General features: G+C 34.6%; 1 protein-coding gene across 4 annotated transcripts in view; it reads right to left on the minus strand.

Annotated features, from left to right (window-relative positions):
• Positions 1-1,626: 1,626 nt before the first annotated feature.
• Positions 1,627-26,122, minus strand: part of DPY19L1 (dpy-19 like C-mannosyltransferase 1) — a 70,532-nt gene continuing 46,036 nt past the window's right edge. For all 4 annotated transcript variants that reach the window (XM_068670424.1, XM_068670423.1, XM_068670422.1 and 1 more), the window contains exons 10-23: positions 25,375-25,474; positions 24,045-24,122; positions 21,254-21,340; positions 19,171-19,230; positions 16,735-16,815; positions 15,833-15,934; positions 15,004-15,075; positions 14,444-14,493; positions 13,409-13,433; positions 12,136-12,255; positions 6,590-6,764; positions 5,646-5,745; positions 4,566-4,691; positions 1,627-3,540 (exon numbers count right to left, since the gene is read on the minus strand). In XM_068670424.1, coding sequence (XP_068526525.1) covers positions 3,384-3,540; positions 4,566-4,691; positions 5,646-5,745; positions 6,590-6,764; positions 12,136-12,255; positions 13,409-13,433; positions 14,444-14,493; positions 15,004-15,075; positions 15,833-15,934; positions 16,735-16,815; positions 19,171-19,230; positions 21,254-21,340; positions 24,045-24,122; positions 25,375-25,474 — 1,333 coding nt within the window. In that variant the 3' untranslated portion in view covers positions 1,627-3,383. The remainder of the gene's footprint in view (positions 3,541-4,565; positions 4,692-5,645; positions 5,746-6,589; positions 6,765-12,135; positions 12,256-13,408; positions 13,434-14,443; positions 14,494-15,003; positions 15,076-15,832; positions 15,935-16,734; positions 16,816-19,170; positions 19,231-21,253; positions 21,341-24,044; positions 24,123-25,374; positions 25,475-26,122) is intronic.

A 26,122-nucleotide genomic window follows, 5' to 3' on the forward strand; every position in this document is an offset into this window, starting at 1 on the left:
TAAAGAGTAATTATTCCTTAATGTTCAGACTGTTTAATTGTTAACAGAGTTAAGTCTTCCTTTCACACCACATCTGCCATCCTACTCACAGTACAATCACAAAACTGACATAGAAAAGCACTAGCATGAGTTTGGATTTTGTTCTTTTGTCCAGTTGCTGAAATGACTCAAGACCACCTTACTCTTCTGGGTTTAAAAATAACATTGTTTCACTGCAGTCCTTCACATTTTGCAGCGTAGATGCAATAACAGCACTTACAGAAACTGCACAATGTAATCAGAAAAAAATGGTCTCAAGCTGTACTTAGCATTTTTGATTGCTTTAACAGTACTGAGAGCTATGCTGTAGAACTTGATATCTTAACCATGATATAAGAGTCCAAGAGATACTGACTGATTTGGTTTCACTATATTTCACTGAAATAAAAAAAAAAAAGGCAAAAGCCAAGCCTTTTTTTTTTTTTTTTAAATGGTAGACAAGAATGAGGAAGTGCAAGGCAGTACTAAACAGGGCTTAGCATCTTTGTTTCATTAAGGTTCCTCATTTTGTCCTTATGCTAAATCTTACTGTTTCCACAGTTATCAACAGTTTGATACTAAATTTTAATTGTGCCCACTGTACTGAAGAATTTTACTACATTGAAAGCTAGCAGTATTTCAGACTCCAATAGATAAATCTATATGATTAAATATTACTGGAATGTAATCCACTGAAACTGTTTTCAGGCACTGTAACATTCCAATTATGTACCTAAGTCATGTCAAGGACAGCACATATTTAAAAATGAGCTTCAGTTACACTATTGTTGATCAGGATCTTGCAAACTGAAAAGCAACTTCAGTGACAGTTAAGATATTTCAGACTTCCATTTTCTGGTTCAATGCATAATGTTAACATGGAGCTCCTATGTGTAAATTGTAGAATTATTTAAATTCTTTTCCCTGGAATTGAGAACAAATTACTAAGATAACCAGAAAATAATGACAGGATGCACCCAATTCATGAATTCATGTTTCTTCCCCACAATCATATATTGTTTTTTTTATTTCTTTATATTTTTACTTTACTTTCCTTTACTAGATTTTATCATCTTAACATCAGATGGAAATATTTATTTAGTTTTAAGACTGGTTCATAGAGGCTGTCAGTACAATGGCACTCAACATTAGATGAAAATTTACAAAAAAACGTCACTGGAACAGTCTGGCCATGTACTCACTAACAGCCTCCTCATCAAATAAGGCACATTGTTACTGAAGTACATCTCTGAACATTAACTTTTAAATGTTTCTTCAGTCTACCTGTAGTTGGGTTTCACTCTGGATTACCTGAGTTTAGAAATTTAGAAAAAGCACCATTTTGAATTGCCTTCCAGGTTCACTTTGGGTGTAAAATATTATGTGACATTTTCTCACTGTCTTTTCATATTTACCTGTAGCGATACTCCAAATAACCTGGAGGCTGGAAAGAGATGAGTTGAGTTTGTTCTAATTATCTGAAACATCTCCTTGTATTGTTTAGTTAAGGGTTCAGCTTCAGTTATATCTGCTGTGGCAACTGTATTAAACTTCATTTTAATACCTAAGAGTAGAAATGTATTATCCATTTATAAACATGAGAACAACTTCCATCTTTTTCTTTTTTATTTAACCACATATAAGTACACATCAACAGTTGGCATAAATTGCATAAAAATACAGTACCTTTTTGTGCTGTAACAGTAGTCACAATGTTTATATAAAGATTTTTTTTTCCGGCTTCCTTGAATTCAATTAGTATTTTAAAAAGTGACTTCCCAAAAGCCCTTTTTTTAATTTTTGATATTTTCCTTATACAAATTTTTCCAAAATCTATTCTGTAAAAGTTAAAAAGCTAATGCATTTTCAGCCATTCTCCCTCACCCTCTCAATAAAATGGATTTTAAAAAAATAAGATGACTCAGAATACTGATCAGCTGTTACACTACTACTTTATCAGAGGTTCCCATTTAATTGCTCCTGTTATACATATGGTAGATACCATTCCTATAGCATCTAATATTATTAGATGCTCTTAGGGTTGTAAAAGACCAGTCATGTCAATAGACTGATGCATGAACAACAACAACAACAAAAAAACCACAAACAAGCCAAGAATGAATGATATAGAGAAACACGAGACTTATAAACCTTGAACTGTAGAATCACCATTACTGTGATATTTTCCCATAACAATAAATATACAAAAATTCTATATCAGTTAAACGACTGAAGAATGTCCTTGTACTAGGTATCCTGGGAAATGAATTCTTTAAGTCCTATATTACCTATAACGTTAGCGTGATGCCAAGATGACATAAAACTGAAGAACCAGTCTAATACTGTTGGAGAAATTACACCCACCCAACTGTTTGGCTATACTCATATCACAACTGGGTTAAATTTCATTTTTCTTTAATGCTGATGATAAAATCCAGGCAGGATCTAATACAGGGGAAAAGAAAATGGGGCATAAATTTTGAAAATAAGTTCTTATCAAGTTAGGCGCTGAAGGTCTAGTTAAGGCAGTGAGGGATTTATTTTAGTATGTTTCTAAGGCTATTACAGATTTTTCCTGAATAAAGCATTTTCCCTTAAAAATTCCATTTTTATTATGCCAGCTTATTCTGAACACATAAGAATGCTAAAAACCCTTGGACACAGAAAAGCTAAACTATTGCTCGCTCCAAATATTACCCTTATTAGTCTTCATTTTTAATATCAATAAGGTTTCAAGAACATGCACCTAAATAACAAAGTTTCATGTTCGCTTACAAAGTTTTCCATTTCAAAAGCAAGCTTAAAAGCATGTGTTAAGTGATCCAAAATGACCAATGTTCTTAATTCTCTCACACAAAAAATGTACTTCTCTCAGACACGACTAGTGAAACTATGCAACTTAAGAGAATTTCTAGTATCACCTTGTCCAGAATAATAAAATGGGTAATAAAAGCGACATGAGAAATGTGATGCCAGATGCACCATTCCTTTGTTCCAAGCTGCTAGTACCAAAGCTTTAAACAAACTTGCTTTGCTAAGACATTCTGACAGTCCCATTTCACAATATCATTGGTTTTGAGAACGGAGTTACTTTCCATAGATTTTAACTCCTTTTGGATCAGTGTTCAATAAAATGTGCAAACATATAATCATTTGCATAGCAAATCTCAAGGGACTGACCCTGAAATAGAAATCTAAACTGTTAGGCTTAAGATATTTCTATAATCAGAATTCACTTAAAATGGTAAAAAATAAGATACACATTTTTCCATTTTAAGTCTAGTAAAAAAGGTATTTCTGATTTAGAATTCTTACAGCTACTTGTTTAAAAAGCTGAAAGACTGATGGTTCTTTGTATTGAAATGTTACTCATATGGAATCTTCAAGACTCTGTAATTGCTATTTTCAAATACTGTGATGAAATATGGCCTGGAATCCTTGCTCATCAGGGTACATAAAGGAATTCTGCCGCTATTAGCGGGATCTTCCACATCCCAAATTTCTGGCATACTGCAACCAGGCCTAAAAAAAAATTAAAATGAGAAGAGAAATAAAGAAATTCCACCAGAAAAAAAAAAAAAGCATTTAGCTTGCTGAACTCAATTTTATAAACCTTTCTATGAATACTTGACTGTGCCTTCTATTTGAAGTTTGTAATTATACTAAAAATTATCATATTACAATATCAATAAATATGTTAGTAATTCAATAGAAAGTATTTATAATGTATAAAATTTGGTCGTTTTTGTAGTTATGTAATTAATAACAATTAATTCAGAAGAGGCAGCATATATGGCAAAACAATTCACATTATACAACATACATCAGCACAGACCCTTAAAACTTTCTATAAAATGAAGGATGACACACTCCTGACATTTTTAAAGAAAAATAAGACACCTTTAAAAAAGTATTACCTCCTTCCTTTTTTATTAAGGCACACAACCACTAATAATTCCCTGTACAGTTATCTTTCAGTGGTGGTATCACTGAAAAGCTTCCCAAATTTGGTGAAGATAATACCAAAGAAATGTAACAACTTGAATTTCTTTGTATTTAGAATAAAAATGAAAGGACTCCATTTAGATGATGTCTTAAAGGCTCAAAACAGAAATTAAGAAAAGTGACATCATTTTTTCTTATGGACAGTCTAAATATGACAAAGTTTTCAGTGACAACCAATGACTGTGATACTCTGGTACTCAAACTATCTTCTACTCTGCACCTTTTAATCATATTTGGCTTTTAGTGCATGCACACATCTCTTCTTACCATCACAGAATAATTTCTTTTTTTCCTTTGCAAACTGCTGTAATTTACAGTCAAATTTTAAAATACAAAGAACACAGCTTTTCAGGTGCACACAAAGACCAAAAAGTTACTAACATCAATGAAGTTGATCATACTTATTAATAGATGGAGAAGATGGAGAAAAATGAATTATGGGCACTTTTAGTAAAGCATAGATCAATATTTCAAAGCTACTGTTTGATCTCAGACTACATATTTGACTGGTATATCATTCTTGTGAGAAAGAGATTACTCACTTTTTTCTGCTTATGCACAATGACTCTTCTAGAATGTAGTAATTCACTCCTAATTTTATTAATTCTCTTTTCACTTCTTTTGCAGGTTTTCGACTGTACATGGAATATACTACTTTAGTTCTGGCCCTTCAAAAAGAGAAATATGATAAAAGTAAGCTAAACAACACAGGATGGAAATGTAAGGTGTTTTTTTTTTTTCGTTTTTTTTTTTGTTTGTTTGTTTTGTTTTGTTCTGTTTTTTTACTTTTCCTGTAGTTTAATTTCAGTGACATTTGCTTTAATATGATGATTCCTTCACAAATGTAATTGTTCCCAGAACAGTAAATATAGAGCTCTTTTTATTTTTCTGTAGCAGGAAACAACTTTGCCACAAGATCCATGGTTACTTTGAACAGAAAAATGTAAAAATGTGAAAATGATGCATTTGAAATGTAATACTCAATGGTAGCTGCAAAGACATCAAAACAAACTTGCTTGGACTAGAGGTGATCAGAAGAAATTATCTGCCCAGTCCCTCTGCAAAAGGTCATACTCTTTGCCCTTGGTTGGGCTTTTTAAAATGCACAATGCAAGACCAGATGTTCACTCTGAGGTCTGCATATTGAATCTAACAAAATCATCACTTGCTCGACATGATCCCGTTTGTAACATCCAGTAATATTCTCCTTTCATTGCAGAGAGCATGGCCTTATTTATTAACTCCTGCTCATTTTCTGATACTGTATCATCTCCAGCATATTTTCCCCAAACATGCGCTGTCCTATCTGTTTGTACTTAATGTCAGATACAGAATTAAGGACATGAGCCATGTAAAATGAATATTTACACATCTTCTTATTTCTCTTTACCTTGTTGTTTTCTTTTTTGGTATGCAAGTTTGAAGTCACATCTATCCTGCAATATATCCCCTCTGATGAACACAAATCCTGAAGTACTACTGCATGTTTTCAATCTGACTTAAAATTTTATGGGTATTTTAACCAAGTTTTCTATATTACATAATGCCTTTCCTACTTTATATTATCAACATTAAGAGTATTAAGGGAAAAAAATGTTTAAATACTCAACTTTGATAGTTACCTTAATCCTGCATCTTCATAATGAGGATGATTTACAATAGGACGAAGCGTGGACAATTTAACACTTGCCATTGTAGGCATTGCTCCTGCAAAAACAGCATCTGAAAAACAGAATGAAAGGTATTTTTGAAATTAAGAATCAAGTAGTAAAAACAGAACAAATCTTCAAATACCTAAAACAGTAATCCTATAATAGAAAAATAAAGTGTGAAGAGGAAAAGGTACTTACTTCTTTTGAAAAAGCCTTATGTGGCACCCACATGATATGCACAAAATCACTTTTTTTTTTTTAAACCTTGACCTCAATATATGTCATTAATATAACTGAACATCTAAGAACAGAGTTTGAATACCTTACTATTAATCTTATCTTTAATACATCTTATTTTTCTGGAATGTGTAATGTATTCATTATGAGAAGGTCTTTTTTTTTTTCGTTTGTCACTTCTAACACCACTGTTAGATGAGCAATAGAATGTCAGTCCTCTTTGGCCTGAATGTATATTTTCTTGCTAAAAAGGTAACTATTCTGGTCCTAAATAGTTTTCTGACACTTCTGTTCTCTTCCATAAAAGAGCAGGAGCAAGCACAACACAGCCACTTTGAATTCTCTTCTAGCCAAATGATAAGCATGGACACACATACAGAACCAGTTATGCAAGTGAAAACCTGCTTTAATTGGACTTTGTAAAAGCAGTTTTGCTGCAGATACACTACTCCAGTGGTCAGAACCTCCAAGCTGGTAGGCTGGAGTCTAACTAACTTTTTGTATATATATATTTTTTTTCATTTGAGACAGCTTCTGTGTGGAAAAGTTGTTGTTGTTTTTTGGATAGTCCCAAGGCACAGATAGTAGCAATACCTCTTCAGTTATTTTCTCATATTAAGTTCTATAGTTACATCTCACAGTAAATGGGGAACATCATATGCTATTAAATACTATACCTTGTCTGGTACTGACGTGTATCCACTCTAGAAGTTCTTCCTGTGGCAAATTGCTAAATTCTCCCATGATGTTCCACTGAGTTTGAAGGTTTGCTGATCCTTCTATTGCCATCAATGCTAAAATAGCAAAGACCAATGTTTTGGGCTGGATTTTACAGAAGAGCCATCCAAATAACTGAAATGCAAGAATTGATTAATTCCTAGATGACAATTCTGTAATTTTTTATGCAGCACAACTAACTTTCATTTCTCTATAAGGAAGTTAACCTGTATTACAATATGAAACACCTCTGCTATTGCTTCTCCGCTAAACTTCAGTGAGACCTCATCCATCATTAAGTATTTATGTTTACCTAATGTTGTGCATTTATTCATAATACAACAAAATATGAGAATTGACATTAATGCAGCTTTTAAAGTTCTAGTTCAAATGTCAAATTCTGCAGGCAGAAACAATTAAATAATGCTAACTACACTTATACAGTATTTTTTCTTCTACTTAAATCAATAAGTACACCCAGTACTGCAAAATTCTGAAAATACAGCAAAAAAGCAGAATTTGGAGTTAGAAGGCTAATGTTACTTTATATCCTATCCTTCTCTTTCTTGAGCTGGAAAAGTTAGCCCTTGCATTTTTCCCTACAGATTGTATGCTGGAGGCTTTAAGCAAATACTCAAATAGGTAAAATGGGTAGTTAAGTAGTACTAAATTTGCTATGTTCAAGTTTAGTTTGAGCAAAAACACTTCAACTCATCCATATTTGAACTAAACTTTCAATCAGACAAACATGTATAAACTATTTAAGCTACTGTTAACTGGAAGACGTTAGATTTCAAAAATATCAAACATGCAGTCAATGTACTTTTTTATTGTTAAAGTTTCACAGTAAATTTCCTACTAGACTGACTACACCAATGCAGTAGTGTATGTTATTTTTATTGTAAATTATCCCTGAAATATTTTAGACTTAGATCTCCCAAGCCACCTCCCCAAAAATGCACTGTACTCTACTCTCATCCTCAAATACTTGCTAAACACTATCAAAAACAGCACTATCCAGGGAAACTTCATATACGAAATATGCCTGACTGCTGTGTAGGTCTGGAAAGATGAAGCAAAATGAATTCATTTGTATGCCATTCTACATGAACAAACTTCCCTTTTCACCAACAACCACAAAAGTCTCAGTTCAAGAACATGTTAGAACTTTGTACTTTCCTTATCAAGATCCATGTTTTTTCAAACCACATTCCTATCACCCCCTGGAAAAATAAACTAAATAAACACATTATGAAGTCTCTCCAGGTATTTTTCTTTGCTTTCAAAATTTCACCCTGAGTGGAATAATTAATTCCTCCTAACAGAAAGAGGAAATGCAAGCAAACAATAACATTTTTATTGCCCATCAGGTGCCACAAGGTGCATCACTGAGGTACTAGAGAATACACAGATTCATGCAATCATCTGAAAGAATACAACATACTCTCCCATTTACAGACTATGTCTTGTCTTCTGCTTGTTTTTGTTGTTTTCACAAATGTCCATCTCAGGCTGACTGATTGCTAATAAGAGAATATATGTAGAAAAGTATTTTTATTTTTACATCCCTTGTTCACCTAAAGCGGGGTACTCTTGAACATGGGTATGGACTTCTCCTAAGGCCCAAGACAGGGCCAGGATAATTACAGGCCTTGTCACATGTGGCAGACTGTCATTTACCTCCTTCTGTACCAAAAAAACATCTAAACTACAGCAGTCTAAAGCCTTAACTTTCTTATAATTCAAGGCCTATTTCTTTCAAACCAACTATGCCTTCAGGATGCTTCAAAGGAGATCATGTCACTGGACATGAGCTATTCCAGTCCAAAAGGGACAGCTCCTGGAACATGTGATCATTTGGATTGGTAGGTTCCTGAGAATCTTAGGCTCACTTTACAACCACACGAAACAACAGCAGAACAACTAAAGAGCCAAGCTGCAGTTGAGTGCAAGGCAAAATGTATTCTGCTTCTTTTTGTTCTCTCCCATCTCTCTTTTTAAACACTATCCTTTCTACTGGACTAAAGTCAGTGACCTAAACTAAATCCTAGAAAATTTATACAACCTGAAAAGAAAACAGAATTGTGGTAAAATACTCTGAATGTGTCCTTCTTCCAAAATGTACACAGGGATAACGTGAGGCATCCTCTAAGATCTAAAACATGATTACTAAAAGCACCAGATTTCATTAACTAGAATGATAACCTTACTTGCAACACTAAAAAAAACACCATGATCAAGGAGGAATTACTGTGGTGTCATTAGTCAGGTGTTTAAAAAGAAAGAAAAGACACCAAATGAAGATATTCACTGCAATAACAATTAATTTATGATTTAAAAAAAAAAAAAAAAGCAAAGGAAGCCACATGTTGGCTACCTATTGGTCTCCTGGCAGCTCATCTTTCAGTCATTACCAGTTGCAAGGTACTTTTTTCCTACTTTTCAGAAATTATTTCTGAATTATTTTACATGCAATAAAAAAAAGTAGTTCAAATTTTATTGATTTTCAGTTCTCAAAAGGCTAAGAGTAAGAGGTCTTTGAGGCCTGTGGCACAAAATAATTAAATATTTCAAGTTTTAAACTTCATCCCCTTTTGTAAGAGTTTTCAGTAACAACACAGCAGAAAAGCCCATCACTTTTCTTCTAGTAAAACACACAGATAAAGCAATAATAATTCTAGAATTTCTAGATGCTATCTAGAAATCACAACAGAAAAAAAAATAGACTATTTTTGTTTATCTTACTTTTCAAAAGTAACTTTTATTTTTTTAATTATCATCCTGGTTGTCTTCCCCAACCACTGCTCTTCCCACTCTGTCAAACATTTTTCTCCTTTCCTTTCATTTGCATTATGTTCATAACAGTTCTTAGCACTCACAGTGCTCAACTCCTTAACATGTTTTCTTTTAAAGTCCAGCTCAACATTAATCATGACCTTTAACTCTCTCCTGTAGAATACTTTATGTGAATGACGCTTCCCACAGAAAGGCAGAACGGATGAGGTTTGAAGGGATTTCTGAAGGTTATCTAGTCTAAACCAGCTGCTCAAGTAGGACCATCTAAAGCATGTTGCCAAGTACCATGTCTAGGCTACTTCTGAGTAACTCCAAGAATGGAAACTCCGCAGCCCCTCTGAGCAACCTGTGCCAGTGTTCAGTCACCCTTATAGTGAAAAAGTGTTTTTTTTCATGTTGAGACAGAACCTACTGTCTTTCTGTGTGTGCCCACTGCCTCTTGTTCTATCACAAAACACCACTGAAAACAGCAGCTCCATCCTCTCTGCACATCTCCATTCAGCTGTGAGCATATACACATGCAATATTATATATATATTTAAGTATGTATTTATTGGTAAGATTCCCCCTAAGCCTTTTCTTCTTCAGGCTGAATAGCCCCACTTCTCTTATCCTTTCCTTGGAAGAGAGATGTTCCAGGCCTTTCATCACCTTAATGAACCTTTGCTGGATATTCTCCAGTAGTTCCATGTCCCTCTTGTACTGGGGAGCCCAGAACTGGACTCAGCACTCCAGGCATGGCCTCAACGGTGCTGAGTAGAGGGGAAGGATCATGTCTCGACCTGCTAGCAATGCTCTTCCTAATGTGGCCCAAGATACTATTAGTTTCCGTTTCAGCAAGGGTACATTGCTGGCTCATGTTCAGCTTGGTGTCCACCAGAATCCCCAGGTCCCTTTCTGCAAAGCTGCTTCCCAGTTGTTTAGCTCCCAGCACATACTGATGCCTGGGGTTGTTCCTTTTCAGGTGCAGGACTTCGCAGTTCCTCTTGTAGACCTGCATGAGCTTCCCGCCAGCCCATTCCTCCAGCCTGCTGAGGTCCCTCTGGATGGCAACACCCAACTGATGTACCAGCCACTCCTCCCAGTTTTGTACCATCAGCAACCTCTGCCTCATCATCCAGACCATTAATGAAGGTGTTGAACAGTATTGGACCAAACACTGACCCTGGGGTACAGCACCAGTTACTGAACTCCAGTCCCACTTCATCTCTCTTAATCACCACTCTCTGGGCCCAGCCTCTCACAGTTTTCAAGCCACCTTCCTATCCACTTCCCTTTTGCCACAATTGCAAAGCCTCTAAAGCAGCTACCTGGATACAGATTCAGTCAAGCTCAGTTCTCAAAAACATGGATACCAATACACAAAGGCAATTCTAAGACATTTAAAATCCAGAAAAAAAAAAAATAACATTTTATTTTATGGTTGATTTCAGCCTAGAAAAAATACATCTGAGTGTGGTGGTTTTACCGTGCTAGGCAACTGAGCTCCACCACAACCGCTCTCTCATCCCCTCCTTAGAAGAGGAGGGAAAGAAGTAAAGGAAAGAACAACACATGGGTTGAGATCAGGATAATTTAATTAAACGGAAAAAGGAAAGATTATTATTAATTATATAATTGTATAGTAATATATACTAATTACATATTTGTAATAAATATATTATAAATATAATATATTATATTATATTTTTATATATGTATATAATCAATAGATAATGCATAGATATGCAACGGATAATTTAAATAAATATAATAAATATATATGAAAATAATTAATTTAACTAAAGGGAAAAAAGTGAAAGGGGAAAAGGGAGGAGGAAAGGAAAAAAAAAAGTCAAGGCTGTGTGGAAGTGCAGAGGAAAGAAATTACTTCCCACAAATGAGCAATGCTTGACCACGTCCTTGAAGCAGGGCCTCAATGCCTGTAGCTGGTGTTTGGGAGGACCGACATTTTCACGAGAGCCCACCCCTCCCCTCATCTTCCTTTTTTCACCTTTTATTGCTGTGTGACACCACATGGTATGGAATATCCCTTTGGTTGGTTTAGGTCAGCTGTCCCAGTGATGTTCTTTTTTCACTTTTTTGCCCACCCCCTAGGAGGGTTAGAGAGAGTCCTGATGCTGTGCCAGCACTGCTCAGCAGCAGACACAACACTGGTGTGATACCACTGCTGTTCTAGCTACAACTGCAGAGCACAGCACTGTATGGGCTGCTGCAGGAAAAGTTAACATCCCAGCCAAACCCAGTACACTGAGTTAGGCACATGGCTTTTGATTTTTAAGGCTACAATATTTTCAAGATGAAAGACTACTAAAAATCACATTTTTGGGAAGAATACGTGCAAGGCTGTAAGCTCAAAAGAGCTGTCAAAACACAACATAAGCTAATTCAAACACTGTTCTGGATAAAATCAATAGCTGATAAAAATTTGCAACAGTATTAGTAAAATAAAATCATTGTATGTCTCCTCATGCTCAAGTTCAATACACAGAATACTAATTTGTATAGTAATGCAGATGGACAAGTTGCATAAAACAGGATGCTTATTTTATTTAGGGTGAGGGGAAAAAGGAACATGTAATCATATTTTTAGACAGGCAACTTAATTTAGTTTATTTTTAATTATGATACTCAGATTCAGCAATGACACAAATTTGATTTAGAATAAATATAAAGGTAATAGTGAGATAGCTGCAGCACTAAATCTTACCTGTTTTGAACACACCAAGGAAGCCATAACACACAGGTGTGGTGTCAAAAACAACTTTAGCCTCATGATTAAAATCGCTAGGACACTGTATGCCAACAGCTGCAATGCATGGTATACCACCTGCAAAATAAACAAACAAAACCCCAAGCAATTATATTTACATACTTTTAATTTCTCTCAAAACTATAACTTCATTTTCAGTATAGCTTAAATAACAAGTTTCTCTGAAAAAGAGTCAAAGTGAAAGTAAAGATCTTCACATTTCGGATAGTGAACAGAACTTTGTCATCTTTTTTCTAAAGTGTGTCTGGTCTGTCAAAGTATGGAACAACAGAAGGAGAAACATTAACAATAAAACTAGTAGGAATTTGATAAATGGCTAGCTCTTCAAAAGATTCTGAAACGCAGACAGAAACAGGTAAAATTTGTCATATTGTTTCTTGATAGAAGTGAAGAGACCTTGCTAATACCTTGTCTAATACTTAAATACTTACATATGAGATGGAAGAAGCAGATAATGTCATCTAACCTGGAGAAAAGGAGACTCAGGGGAGACTCTACATCTGTATCATGTATCTACTCTGTATCGTGCTCTACAATAACCTTAAAGGAGGCTGTAAGCAAGATGGGGATCAGTCTCTTTTCCCAAGCGCCAAGCAATAAAACAAGAGGTAATGACCCTAAGCTGTGCCAAGGGAAGTTTAGATTGGATATTAGGAAAAAAATCTTCACTGTTCCAAGGTATTGGAACAGGCTGCCCAGAGAAATAGTTGAGTTACCACCCCTGGAAGTCTTCAAAAGATGTGTACCGTAGCTTAGTGACATGGTTTAATGGTGGACTTGTCAACGCTAGGTTAAAGGTTGGACCAGATGATCTTAGTGGAAGTCTTTTCCAACCTAAATGATTTAAATGATTCTATAATCTCTGCTACTCACACTACCACAGGCAACTTGTTAGAAACAAAACAGTTAGAAAGCATCAGAGATGTAGTTCAGCCCTCCTAACAATGAATCTACATCACCTGTGGAAGTGCTGTGGTAAATCACAGACGCATTTTTGCAATCAGTGCCTTTCTGCACTGGTACAGCAAAAGCCCAAAAGGCTCCTATCCTGCACTGCCACCCCACCATTAATTAGCATTATTTTTTGTTCAGCATTCCAGAGCTATTTTGGCAACACAATGGAATAAAAGATGCAAATGATTAGCAAATAAACCATCTATCAGCATCAGGATTGAATATGAATAAAATTGTGCAGAAAAAAATATCTTACCTCACCCTGGTTAAAACGTTCCTCTCTGAATAAAGAAAAAAAGGAAAAAATCATGATTTGTTTCTATCATATAGATGCAGCAGTTTTACTTTACAGTAAGCAAGAGTCAGCGCCTGTATAGATTTTTTTTTCTCTCTAACAAGCTTTTAAATATACTGCAAATCAGTAACTATCCTCCATCCCTATGTCTACTTGGGATATCTGAAAATTATTTTTAGCAGTTTTTTTAATCACTTTCATGAATTATTTCATATATAGAACAGTTGAACAGCTTATTTAGAGAATGAAACTTCAGTAACATAACAGAGGCAAAGAACTGTTACCAAAGAAGTCAGCCATTTACTCAGGTTGGTTTTGGCTTCTCAGAAGGAAATATAAATGCGAGTACAGTGAAAATGAGGTATACATTAAAAAAAAAAAATTGCACCAATTTTTATTTATTTATTTATTTTTTAATTTTGATATATGCCATTAAGACTATGGAAAGCAGATATTACTGCAGACTAGTGACCAAAAAATGGAATCAAAAAGATTTCCCTGGTTAAGGAAATGACATGCAATTGGCCAAATTCACTGCCCTTAAGCATTTTAAGATGTGATGCCAAATGACTGTGACAGGCAGAGCACGTATTACAGACGTTTAGAAAATAAAATTAATACAGCTGGGATCCTCTCCTAAAGATGAGATCCAAGTATTTTTATAACCTGGAAAAAAATAATGGGGAAGAAACAGTTTGTGTTCACTGTTTATAGGAGAAAAGTGAATAGACACATGAGTAAATACTGTGCTTTAGGAATAAAGCAGAAAAATAAATGATGAAATAGAATATTTGTGGGGGAGGGGACTAGGGTGTCTAAAACTAAGTTCAGCAGATAAACTTAGTCTATAAAAATACCACAAATAGTACATCCAAGCCATTCAGTTACATAATTTACCCTTCAAAAAGGATCAACATAATGTAGCTATTTAGTGTATGTCAAATCAAATGAACTTCCAGCAGGAAGATCAGTTTGACATTCAAAAAGAGTAATTACCTTTCATATTGGCCTGTATGAGATAAAGTCCACCTAAGATATTTAATTGCCTGAAGAACACAGAAGCCAACAAAATTATGAATAAATTTTAAAAAGCATTACAGAGTATTTCCAGCATTTGTTAAATTAAATTACACCTGAGTATCTCGTTTTCAGATAATGCTAATATAAAGGCACACAGTGCTTTAGCTAAAAATTCTTTCTGAGGATGTTTAATTAGCCAGGCAGTTAGCAGTTATCCCATCTGTTCTCGTGTAAACTGTAAGTTGTTTTCACACAAACTATACATAATCAAATTTACAAAAACAGTTGTAAACTTTAGTTATAGTACTCATCAGCTAAGTGACAGAATTTTTTTTGGTGCTTAAGATCAAAGCAAGTTTTCTCACTGACACAGGACCAGAGCTTCATAAAAACTTATGTAAAGGAAATACAGAACTGTATACAAATATTTTTGACAAACTGTATTTTAACTTTTTCCTGTCTCAAAATAAATACTGGTCCCTTAAAAAAATGTAAAAAGTAAATTCAAGGTAAAGGTGACTCACTAAATTACATACCTTTTTGATAATTACTCCCAAAACCACCAGAACAAGTGGTAGTAGTAGAGTCTTTGTGTATCTAACTGGAGTCTACAATGGAAATAAAATGCATTAATTGCTTTCCAGTCATCTAGAGTTACATCGATGTTCATTTTGAAGAAAATAATATATGGAGTTTTTCCTCAAGTGAAACAAATATGAACATACAACAAGAACAAAACAAGCTAAAAGAAACTGAAATTTAAACTCCACCCAGCAATCTCACTAGAGGTCTTCATACTATGGTCATTACAAAATTATTCCCCTCTCTTTGGCAAACTACCCAGAGACTTGAGGTAGATGGTATCTCAAAAAGAATTTGAGTGTTCTGGGTTGACTAATCTGTAAGTGTTCTGAACACATATTTAGACACTGATGAACTAGAAAAGTCTACTAAGAACATACATGGAAACCTCAAAACTTTTCCGTAAACTAAATCCACCTCATCTTCGTGGCTCATTTTCCCTCTACTCAGCATCCGTTACTGACAGACACAAAATGTTAATTTTGCAGAACTTTGATCTTTCATATAGCCCTGAACAAGCACTTCTTTTAATAAAGCAAGCATGCTTCTTATATATGAAATCATAATACTTTTAGTTTTAGCAAATTTAAAAGCAATAAAACCATTTAAATTTAGCTGAAGTTCATTAACATCTCTAACTTCATCAGTAAACACTTGGAACTTAAAAGAGAAAGAATTCTTATGATGGCAGTAGTATGTTATGGCTCACATATGTTTCAAGTTATAAATGGAGATAAATCAAAAAGCTTCCTTTTCCATAAACATCTAATTTGATCAGATTACCTCTTTTTCCATGAAGTCAAACTCTGCAGCACAGGTATACATTAATGTATCAAAATCCTTGTAGCCAATAAATTTAGATTTTAATATATTACCTATATGAGCCTGGTGGGAAATACAAAAAAAAAAAAAAAAAAAAAAAAAAGAGCTCCAGTAAGAAAAAAACTGTTTTCTGCAAACAAGTTGTTTAAATATATATATATTAAAATAAATATATATATATATTTAAAAATTAAAACAGAAGATTATATAATTTATAATAATGTTATAAATGCATCAAAAATGTATTTGAGTAGATTAAATGACATACTTGATCATAACAGATTAGACAAAAGAAAAAGCAGAAAGCTGCAGAAAAGGGATGTTATCACTGCAACTGGGTTGAACAAGAGTACAGTTTGCATATGCACATTTTAAGATAGGAGCTTCCCACCTCTTGCCCCTACATTTAGGTGTGCAGCATCTACATAGACAGGGTTTAAAAAATGTAGTTTAGTAGTAAAAGCACTGAAGTGCAATTAGGAGTCCTAGTTACAACAAGCATTTCAGAGTTGCCTTAAAAATGAGTTTCAGAAGAAATTGACTGAAGAAATGGAGTGAATAAAACAAAGATGTAGGTAAAAGATACCAAAAATAAACAGAGCTCTATAAAGCCAAATTTCATAACAAACACAGAGCATTTATTAACTCAACAGTACACACATTGGTCTTTTCACAAACTTAGGTCATAACAGCCCAAAGTCTTCATATTGAATGAGAAAGCAAATACACAAGCCCATTCCCATTTCTGCAAAAGAAGTCTTGGAATCTCAGGAAAATATATCAATAAGAGACTGAAATCAAAGTATTAAGGCAAAACGTTTTTAAAAGACACCATATACTTGCATAAGAGAAAGAAGACTTACATCATCAGCTATTCCAAATGCTAAAGAAGTTAGGTATTTCAAGGTGACTGTCCCAAATAACCAGGCACATCCTTGGATGACCTTAAAAATACATTTGGAATGAAATAAACATGTCTCAGCAAACTTTTAAATAAAACCGTACTTTCTCAGAAAGATTACTAAATTTAGTGACTAGCTCAAAACTTTACATTATCACCAAGATATACAATCATTTCTAACCCATTACATTTCTGAAATTTGAACACATTGGATGGTTTTATGTTTTGTTTTCTTTTTTTCCCCCCTCCCTTACTTCAACTGAAATATTTTTGGATTAACTGTTATTTTGGCTGTATCACTGCACATGACATTGTAGCAGAGGATGTACCAAAGTAAACGTTAAACAGGGCAGCCAAAGGGTCAATTCCATCTGTTTTGCATATAGTGGTTTACCACGATTATTTTCCACCAACAGCCTCTCTGTAATTATCAGGTTGTACTACCCCACTAATCCAAACCTTTGAAGGAATTTGCTGATTTATAGTACCTTTTCAAGATAATCTCAAAATAGAACATCAAGGAGATAGAAAGGGTTACATACTATGTTTATGAAGTGTAACTAAAACTACTAGAAAGGAGAAAATTCTAGGCAATCTCACTTAGTTCCTTATAAAACAAGCCCAGCTGAGTAGGAAAGCCTGGCTCAGCACCATGCACATGACAGGGACCAGCAGCACATACATTCAGAGAGAATATAATAAAAACATGCAAACTGGTCTTTACCCTAACGTAACCATGATATTTATGTGACTATGGGTTGCATTCAATCATCATGTTTAATGACTGAAAATTAACCTAAATGCCCGAGAGTTACCTAATCCTTTCCTGACGCTTTATTTTTTGCTTCCACCATATAATAATTCTCTCTTATAAATTTACTGCTGCTAACAGAAGGAGCACCAAATAAACTGTCATTATAACCTGTTTCTACTCACTAGCCTTGTTATGCTCCACCTTCCAAGATGTAGAATTCTAACCTATTTTAAAATTTGTGCTATTTAGCAACTCTTTATTAATAATTACTTACTTATAATTATTAATAATTATTTACTTCCCTTTTGGATGCCTGCTCAGAAATGCAATGATGTATTCAGAGAATACCAAAGAATACCAATTTTTTTTCTGCTTCTTTAGGTTAAAATATTTTATACGTATAGTTTGGGTGGTGGTGGTCTTCTTTTGAAATCTTACCATTTAATCCCACCACTTGTTTCTTACCTTCTAACATTCACACCTTATCACATGGAGCTTATTTTCTTTTACAGTTCCCATTAGATATCTTCCCCAAAAGGTTTCTGAAGTTCAAGTGCATTACATTCACCCATACACCCTTATCTATAGCCTTCAAAGAAGTCAAATACATTTGCCAGGCATGACTTCCTTTAGAGAGGCTGCATTGGACCTATCTTTTGTTATATCACATGTACAAGTATCTTTAACAACTTTATTCATCTGTTTATTCTTCTACAAAGTTGGACTTACTGGTGTGTAGTTCCACAAATGTCTTGGATCTCATTTTCAAAAACCTGACACAAGATCTCTCTACTTTCCCAATTCCCTGGTACCACAGTAACTAGTTAAATTGACAAGTTACACACGCAATGCAGTTTGTTTTATTTTTATTTTTATTTTTTTTTCATTTTAATGCCTTTATATTCTAATGCCTGTATAATAACCGTATGAATTTCATCCAGTTTTGGTAAGAGGTTACCATTCATTTTAATGAGAATGATCTTAAGCACCTGGATAGTCTTAGTAGTCTCCCATTAAAGACATCTTTACAAGTTAATGTTGTGTCTTAAGCAGCAAGTTGTTTCTCACATTTTCTACAGTGTCATATTCTATTTGTCAGAGTCTTGGGGGTTTCCTCCACATTTGGACATTATTTCAACTGCCCTCAAAACCCAACTATATGTCCCTACATTGTTTTAGACTGACTCCCTTCTTGTACTTAGTTATGTAAGTTGCTTGATGTTATCAAAAATATTCTAAAATAATGGTGATATAGGACGTATTTTTAATGAATCACTAATGTAGTATCTTAATCCCCATCAAATGCCCCACCAGGCACTGTTACTCTTTTAACTGCCTCTTTTAAATTGCTTTCTGTTTTAGAGAAAGATTTTCATAGAGATCTTAGGTTTTGCAAACAGGTTTAAATTAAATGTGCTGCCATTTGAGTCCTGTTTTAATTTTGTGAAATAAATGCTTATTTATGCCCCTTTTCTTTTCAAATGAATCCCTAGGAATAGGGACAATTTACTTGAAAAGGGCAATTTATCTGTATTTCTTGATTTTCTGCTGCTAGAAAACAAACCAAAAGTTAGTTCTGTTTCACTAAAACAAAACAAAAGTCATAATTCTTTTCTGAAATTCAAGATGTATGAAATTCCTTACCCACAGATAGACTTGACTTCTGCACCTTTTAAAGACTCTTGGACTCAGTTCTAGAATTCCCTAATAATAAAATGAAAATATATTTCCAGGTAAGATATATCATGAAGATGTTCCAGTATCCTGGATGACTTTTTGTTTGATTTTAATAAGCACCTCCTTTAGCATGCAGCTACGTAAAATTAAATAAATAAGCACACACACCACCACATACCAGATTCCGGAATCACCCTGCACTGGCAAAACATGCCAAATTAAAAACTACTGCAGTGCTGCGTTTTATATATGATTAATGAAAGACTATTCTACTCTTTACCAAGTAAAATTCTATATTATACAGTTCTAAGTTTCTTTATATCAAAGACAACAGGAAACTGAATTATGTCTGCTTTCATGAATGAGAGCCTTCTGAAGCAACAAATAAATTACTGGCAGCATAACACAAATTTTTCATACAAGGCAAAAGAACAGAACTGGGGAAAAAGTAACCAGTATTTTTCTGTTTCACACTGTTCCTGATTTATGACACATAGAAAATCCATTCTAAGATGCCTTGACAAACAACAACATTAAGAAAAACAGAGAATAAACTTAAAAGCTTTTAGAGCCCCATCTGTACCTGACATGGACTGAGGCCACTATATACAGTCAAATAACAGAGAAACAACAAATATTTTTTCTAAAGAAGAAAATAGGCAAGAAACTCAATGTAACTATATTTAGTATACAATTACAGAAACTGCTACAAGCAAGTAGAGTAAGCTTGTAAGAAAAACTATTCCAACAACTACCAGGAGTGAAAGGAGCTAATTCTTAACACAGGTGAGGAATTACCACTCTTTTCCTGAAGGACAAAAATAAACAAAAAAGAAAACAAACAAACAAAAATCACTGATGTCACCCCATGCTTCTAGCAAGGGCAAAAAGATTCAGAAATTGAGATTATTTGTAGCATGCTAAAGCAGATCTGTTTATACAATCTTATCTCATATTTCATGTATATAATTCCCTTAGCAGAAACCATATGAAACTAAAAGAGGTTAGAGGTGTTTTTTCCTCTTAAGTATAAATGAAGATAGCAAATATTAAGATGAGTCTTAGTGAATAATTTCACACTTGGGAATACGGCTCAAATATAGGTTCAAATAGTACTTTGTACTATCTGAACTATAGTTTCCCTTACTCTGCTCTGGTGAGGCCTCACCTCAAGTGTTGCATTCAGTTTTGGGCCCCTCAGTACCAGAAGGACATCAAGGCCCTGGAGCGTGCCCAGAGTATAGGGCTATGACACTGGTGAAGAACCTGGCACACAGGTCCTATGGGGAGCAGCTGAGGGAACTGGGGTTGTTCAGTCTGGAAAAGAGGTGGCTCAGGGAGACCTCATTGCTCTCTACAACTACCTGAAGGGAAGGTGTGGGGAGCTGGGGGTTGGCTTTTTCTCGCAGGTAGCTAGTCTAGAAGGAATAGCCTCAAGTTGCACCAGGGAAGGTTCAGGTTGGAAACGAGGAAACATTTCTTCTCAGAAAGAGCAGTCAGGCATTGGAACGGGTTGCTCAGGGAGGTGGTGGCATCACCATCCCTGGGGGTATTCAAAGAAAGGTTGGACGTGGTGCTTAGGGACATGGTTTAGTGGGTGACATTGGTGGTAGGGCAATGGTTGGACCAGATGGTCTTGGGGATCTTTCCCAACCTTAATGATTCTATGAAACTGTTGTTATGTAAGTTATAGCCATTTTTTCTGTATTTGCAGTTTCAAAGAAATAAGCATTTAAAACAAGACTTCTTGCTCATGTTCTCATTTCATAATTATTTCACTCAAATATTACAGTGGTGTTAACAAGGGTATGGATCCTGTAAAATTTAACCTAGCCTAAATAAAGAAGACAGCTGACTCCTAAACTCAGCTTCCCTTCAGAAGAGGTCTTGGTGTGAAAAATCTTAGTATTTAATTATTCTCCAAATATCTTTAAGGTCTGTTTGTGACATAAAAGATTTGTCAACTGTCTGGTAATGCAGCAGTTTCGCATTTTATATCAATACATACAGAACAGTACATGATTAATTTTCTTTTTCTTAAACAACTTACCCATATAACTACTAAAGATGCAGCGTAATATGATGTTAATAACATCGAATTACCAAACATCAAAATAAAACACACTACAAGAGATACCTGAAAAAAGAAAATTAAAATTATTAAATTTACAATAGAAAAGGTTAAGAATTGCTTAACTATATAAATTACATAGTAACATAAACAGCTTTATAATTAAAGACACAACCCTCACAACAAGCACAAGCTTGATACTTGGCTTAGAGAACTGTTCTGAAAACAGTGATTATGACTTAATTGTGACAGATAGCCAAGTGTACAGTATTATTTTATATTATAAGGTACATATAGATTAAGACTAACTTATCTTGCCCGATATTACATTTTTGAAGTTATTCCTAACATAATGCAATAATTTGGGGGAAAGAAAAAAAAAAGTATTTTTCTATTCTGTTATCTTTCAGAGTCCTGGACAAACATTAAAAGTACTGAATACATGCTTGTTTTCTTTCTTCCAAATTGAGAATAATATATTTAAAAAACAATCATTACTGAATTAAATGAAGCAGAATTCTGACTGTTCAATCATATGAACAGCTGAATCAGGTTGAAAGTCAAGGCTGAAATACACAAAAAGTTTTTTTGCACCATTGTGATCTTCTACTGTGCTTTCCTATTAAGACAAGGCAAGCTGAATTACATTTCTCAACTTGGGAAAGCCACATCAATGATCAATCTCTGCCTTCTACTGTGCGCAGGAATAAGGAAAAGTAGTAAAATACTCAGCCTTTTGATTTTATTTTTTCTTTTTTCCATAGCTAGGCTGTCATTTTCTACAAAAACTGGAGGTTGGGGGCAGAATCAGAAACACCACAAAGACAGACTGGCAGTTTACCCAGCCTCAGAAGGCTTTCTCTATAATGGTACACAATTATTTAATTAACTGAAATTAGACTTTTATGGCACTTTGGCACCAATATTATTAACTTATTGCCATAAAACAAACGACACAAATATTTCATCCTGCTTCTGCCAAAAAATTACTAAACCAAGATGCTTATTTGCAAATTTTCCTTATAAGGGTGACTGGGAACAAGCACTTGATAAAACTATGTTTTATATAGAAATTGAGCTGAATAGAACTTACTACTGCCTTTCATTTACCATTTGCAGTATTTCAAAATGTTTGGAAAAAAAAAGTATGAAGTATCACTTAGATAAAAGCTTCTTTTGTGTGGCAAAAACACTTTCTGCCCACTGAGTTTGCATTACAAAATTTTATCAAATGTATATTTTTAAAAATAGACATATTTCTTAAAGAAAAAAAAAAGTTTACATCTTCCTATATATTTAAGATTGTAGTCTTTCTTCAAACAGCAGAAAATCCTGGCAGCAGAACTCAGAACTTGATCATTATTTTAGTTTCAAAAATAAAGACCAGGTATATTATGCTGAAACCCATTTGCCTTTTACTTATCATCTCCTGCCTTTGACTTTCTCACCAATTTGACAAAATAAGTTTTTTTCAGACTAATATTTTAATATTTTTTTTGCCCTTCATTCTAAACATTTCTCTAACTAGTTTGAGCAGAACATCTTCCTGTGGTACAGATGTCAGTAGTCTTCAAAACCCAGTTCTAGTTGGCGTTTCCTAATTTTGACTTGAAAACACCTCATTTATTGTTACCATTAACTAATGGCATAAGATGAATGCTATCTTTTCAACTTTTTATTGTTCATGCTCTATTTTAGTATAATTTCTAGTCTGCTGTCTAGTCTCAACAATTACGATGCATCAGACTGATCCTAGTTTCTGACACTATGATATAAAAACATTTAAGATCAAATGTTCAAATCCAGGCCCCTCCAACCCATGCTGTTGACTCCCTCAAGTGATGACAGGCCATGCAAAGGGATCTAGATAGATTGGTACATTGGGCAACAGCATGAAGTACAGCAAAGGTAAATACCAGGTTCTGCACCTGGGATGGAGTAATGTTCGTTACAAGTACAGACTAGGAGATGTGTGGCCAGAAAACAGTTCTCTAGAAAGGGATCTGGGGGTGCTGGTTGACAGCAGGCTCAACACGAGTCAGCAGTGTGCCCTGGCAGCCAAGACAACAAACTGCATTTTTGTGCATTAAACACAATATAGCCAGCTGGCCAAAAGAGATGATTCTCCTGCTCTATTTAGTAATGATAAAGCCTCACTTTGACTACTGTGTGCAGTTCTGGTCTTCACAATATAAAAAGGATGTTAAGTTACTTGTAAGTGTCCAGAGGTGGGCAACAAAACTGGTGAGATGGCTGGAAAGTATGTCCTGTGAGGAGAGGCTAAGGACAATTGGGCTGGCTAGCTTGGAGAAGAGGAAGCTAAGAGGTGACTTCATTGCTCTCTACAACTTCTTGAGGAAGAAGTGGAGAGGGAGGCACCTATTTTCCCTGGTAATCGGCAATAAAATGGAAGGGAATGACACAAAGATGTGCTGGGGAAGGTTCAGAATGGATATTAGGAATAATTTATTTACCATGAGTATGGTCAAACACTGAAACAGGCTTTCTAGAGAGGTGGTTGATGCTCCATGCCTGTCAATGTTCAAGGGGCATTTGTATAATGCCCTTAATTATATGCTCTAACTTTTGGTTAGCCCTGAAGTGGTCAGGCAGTTGGACTTGATGATTTTTGAAGGTCCCTTCCAAATGAACTATTCTATTCTATTATTGCACATTTCTAATCATCTTGTAACTAATGAAAACACTTCAGACACACTGTTTTGATGCTTTAACCTGTTTAAGAGGTTTTAATTTGAAAAAAAAAAGTTACCATATGAACAGAGAGTATCTTCTGTAATTTGCAGGAGTCAATATAACCCATAATACACACAGCAAATAATGAAGCTATCTAGAATGAAAAGCAAAAAAAATAGTTAACAATTTACAGTGGTGTGCTTGCTCTAGCAAATACATATTCATACAAAAAACTAATTACTCGAACAATTATAAACCAACTTTTACTGCTGCTTTTTTGCTAAGTGCATAGTTAGGCATTTTATAACAGCTTCTTTCAAGAGACTTTAATTTTGCTGCTCTGAATAACAGCTATCAAACATATTTGAGTATTTAAAAAGTAGGAACTTGGTTTTCCAAAAATGGAAGTCATCACAACACAGCACTAAACACATCTTTCAATTTTTAGAAAACAGAACAACAAAAAAAAGTAATCATTAACGTTAACTAACCCCAAATTTTTGCAAAGCATTAGAACATCACAATTTACTGCTTAGGAAAATGAGATTCACTGATTAGGTAGCTTACTAAAAGTCACATGGGAAATTCATGAAATTATTAATCGAACCTATAAGTGTTAGACCCAACATCTTATAATGGTTACAGCAATGGATTTCTTCTAATGTCTTACAGAGTTTAATGGCTTCTTCTTCTCCACTTAGGACATTTGCATACACAGTTTTGAACAATCAATATATACTATCAACTCAAACCAAGCAACATCTCTTTTGAGTGCAACAGACAAGGGAAAAAAGCATGGAGACATGGATGGACTTCAATCAACAGGTTACATTTCAGTCAACTTAAACGTTAAGATATTGTGCTGTATGACCAGTATCCCATTCCTCACGTTAGCATATGCTACATGTCAGCACTAGTTCAAGTTAACTGCTTGAGCTCTCAGACAGAAATTCTGCCACTGCTCTCAGGTTTATTAAAATTAAATAGGAAATCATGCAAAAATCATGCCAAATATCACATGCCATGCAAACTTTGCTCTCTGTAAAAATCTGAATAGCCCAAAGCAATGCAAGATCAACACCTTTTATTTTTGTACTTCAATATACAAAGTTTTCCCATGTTCTGCAGTTGTTTAAGTGCAGTGACCTTAGGATGGAGGCTGCTTTTAAGAAATAAGTAAATTATTTAGTCCTGGAAAAAGAAGACTGCGTGGCATCCAATTTTCAAATTAAGAATAGGAAAAAAAAATGGTGTGATAAATGGGGTGAATCTTTCCTAAGAACAAGGGTAAAGCCTGGCTAAAACGAAAGCAACAGAATAGTTGTGAACTCAATGACAGTCTATAGAAAGTAGTTAATTTGCCTAAAGAAGACAAAGAGGCTATGCAGAGGTGGACACGGTCTTACCTGAGTTAGAAGAACAAACTGAGCAAACTGCCAGGGAAGCATGAAAAAGATATTAGAAACACACAGTGCAATCAAGCTTCCTGTATTAATATTCGGAATCCTTGGGAAAAAGAGACAGAATAGGTATCAGTAAGTTAAATTACATTGATATTTGCATATTATCAAAAAGTACAACAGAGAATGGAATAAAAAAAATAAAAAAGTTACCTTGGAATTTAGCTAGCAATACTGATCCACTAAAAGTAACAATGTTCAAGTCAATTTAGTATCATTTTTCCATTAGTTTCCAAAAACAACAGTTCCAATGCTTAGTGTTTCTTAACGATATGATGAGTCACTCATTACCAAGTTTGTCTTTTCCTGGCAGTACATAATACAGCAAGTCAAAACTATATTCTGTGCAGCAGTCCACCTTCACGTAACAAGTACAGTCAAGTCACAACCATTTTATTTTCAGCTGAATTCACAACTATTCTCACAACAGTCTGCACCCAACAGTGATTTTACTCCTCTAGCATTCCAACTCACCCTACTTTCATATGTACTTTCTGCAACATTTTTTGCCAGCAATCCTGTAAAAGGATTTCAGCGCAATCACAAGTATATGAAACTCACCTTTGACTGAAAACACTCTATTTTCCATGTTATCCTAGAAAAGTTTTATTTATTTAATCCTAGCTTTGAGGTCACATCAGAAACATGTCATGACTCAAATTTCCCTAAGTGGCCTCCAAAAATCTGGAGATCA

Source organism: Anas acuta, chromosome 2 (assembly GCF_963932015.1).
Source record: "Anas acuta chromosome 2, bAnaAcu1.1, whole genome shotgun sequence".
NCBI classification, from domain to species: domain Eukaryota; kingdom Metazoa; phylum Chordata; class Aves; order Anseriformes; family Anatidae; genus Anas; species Anas acuta.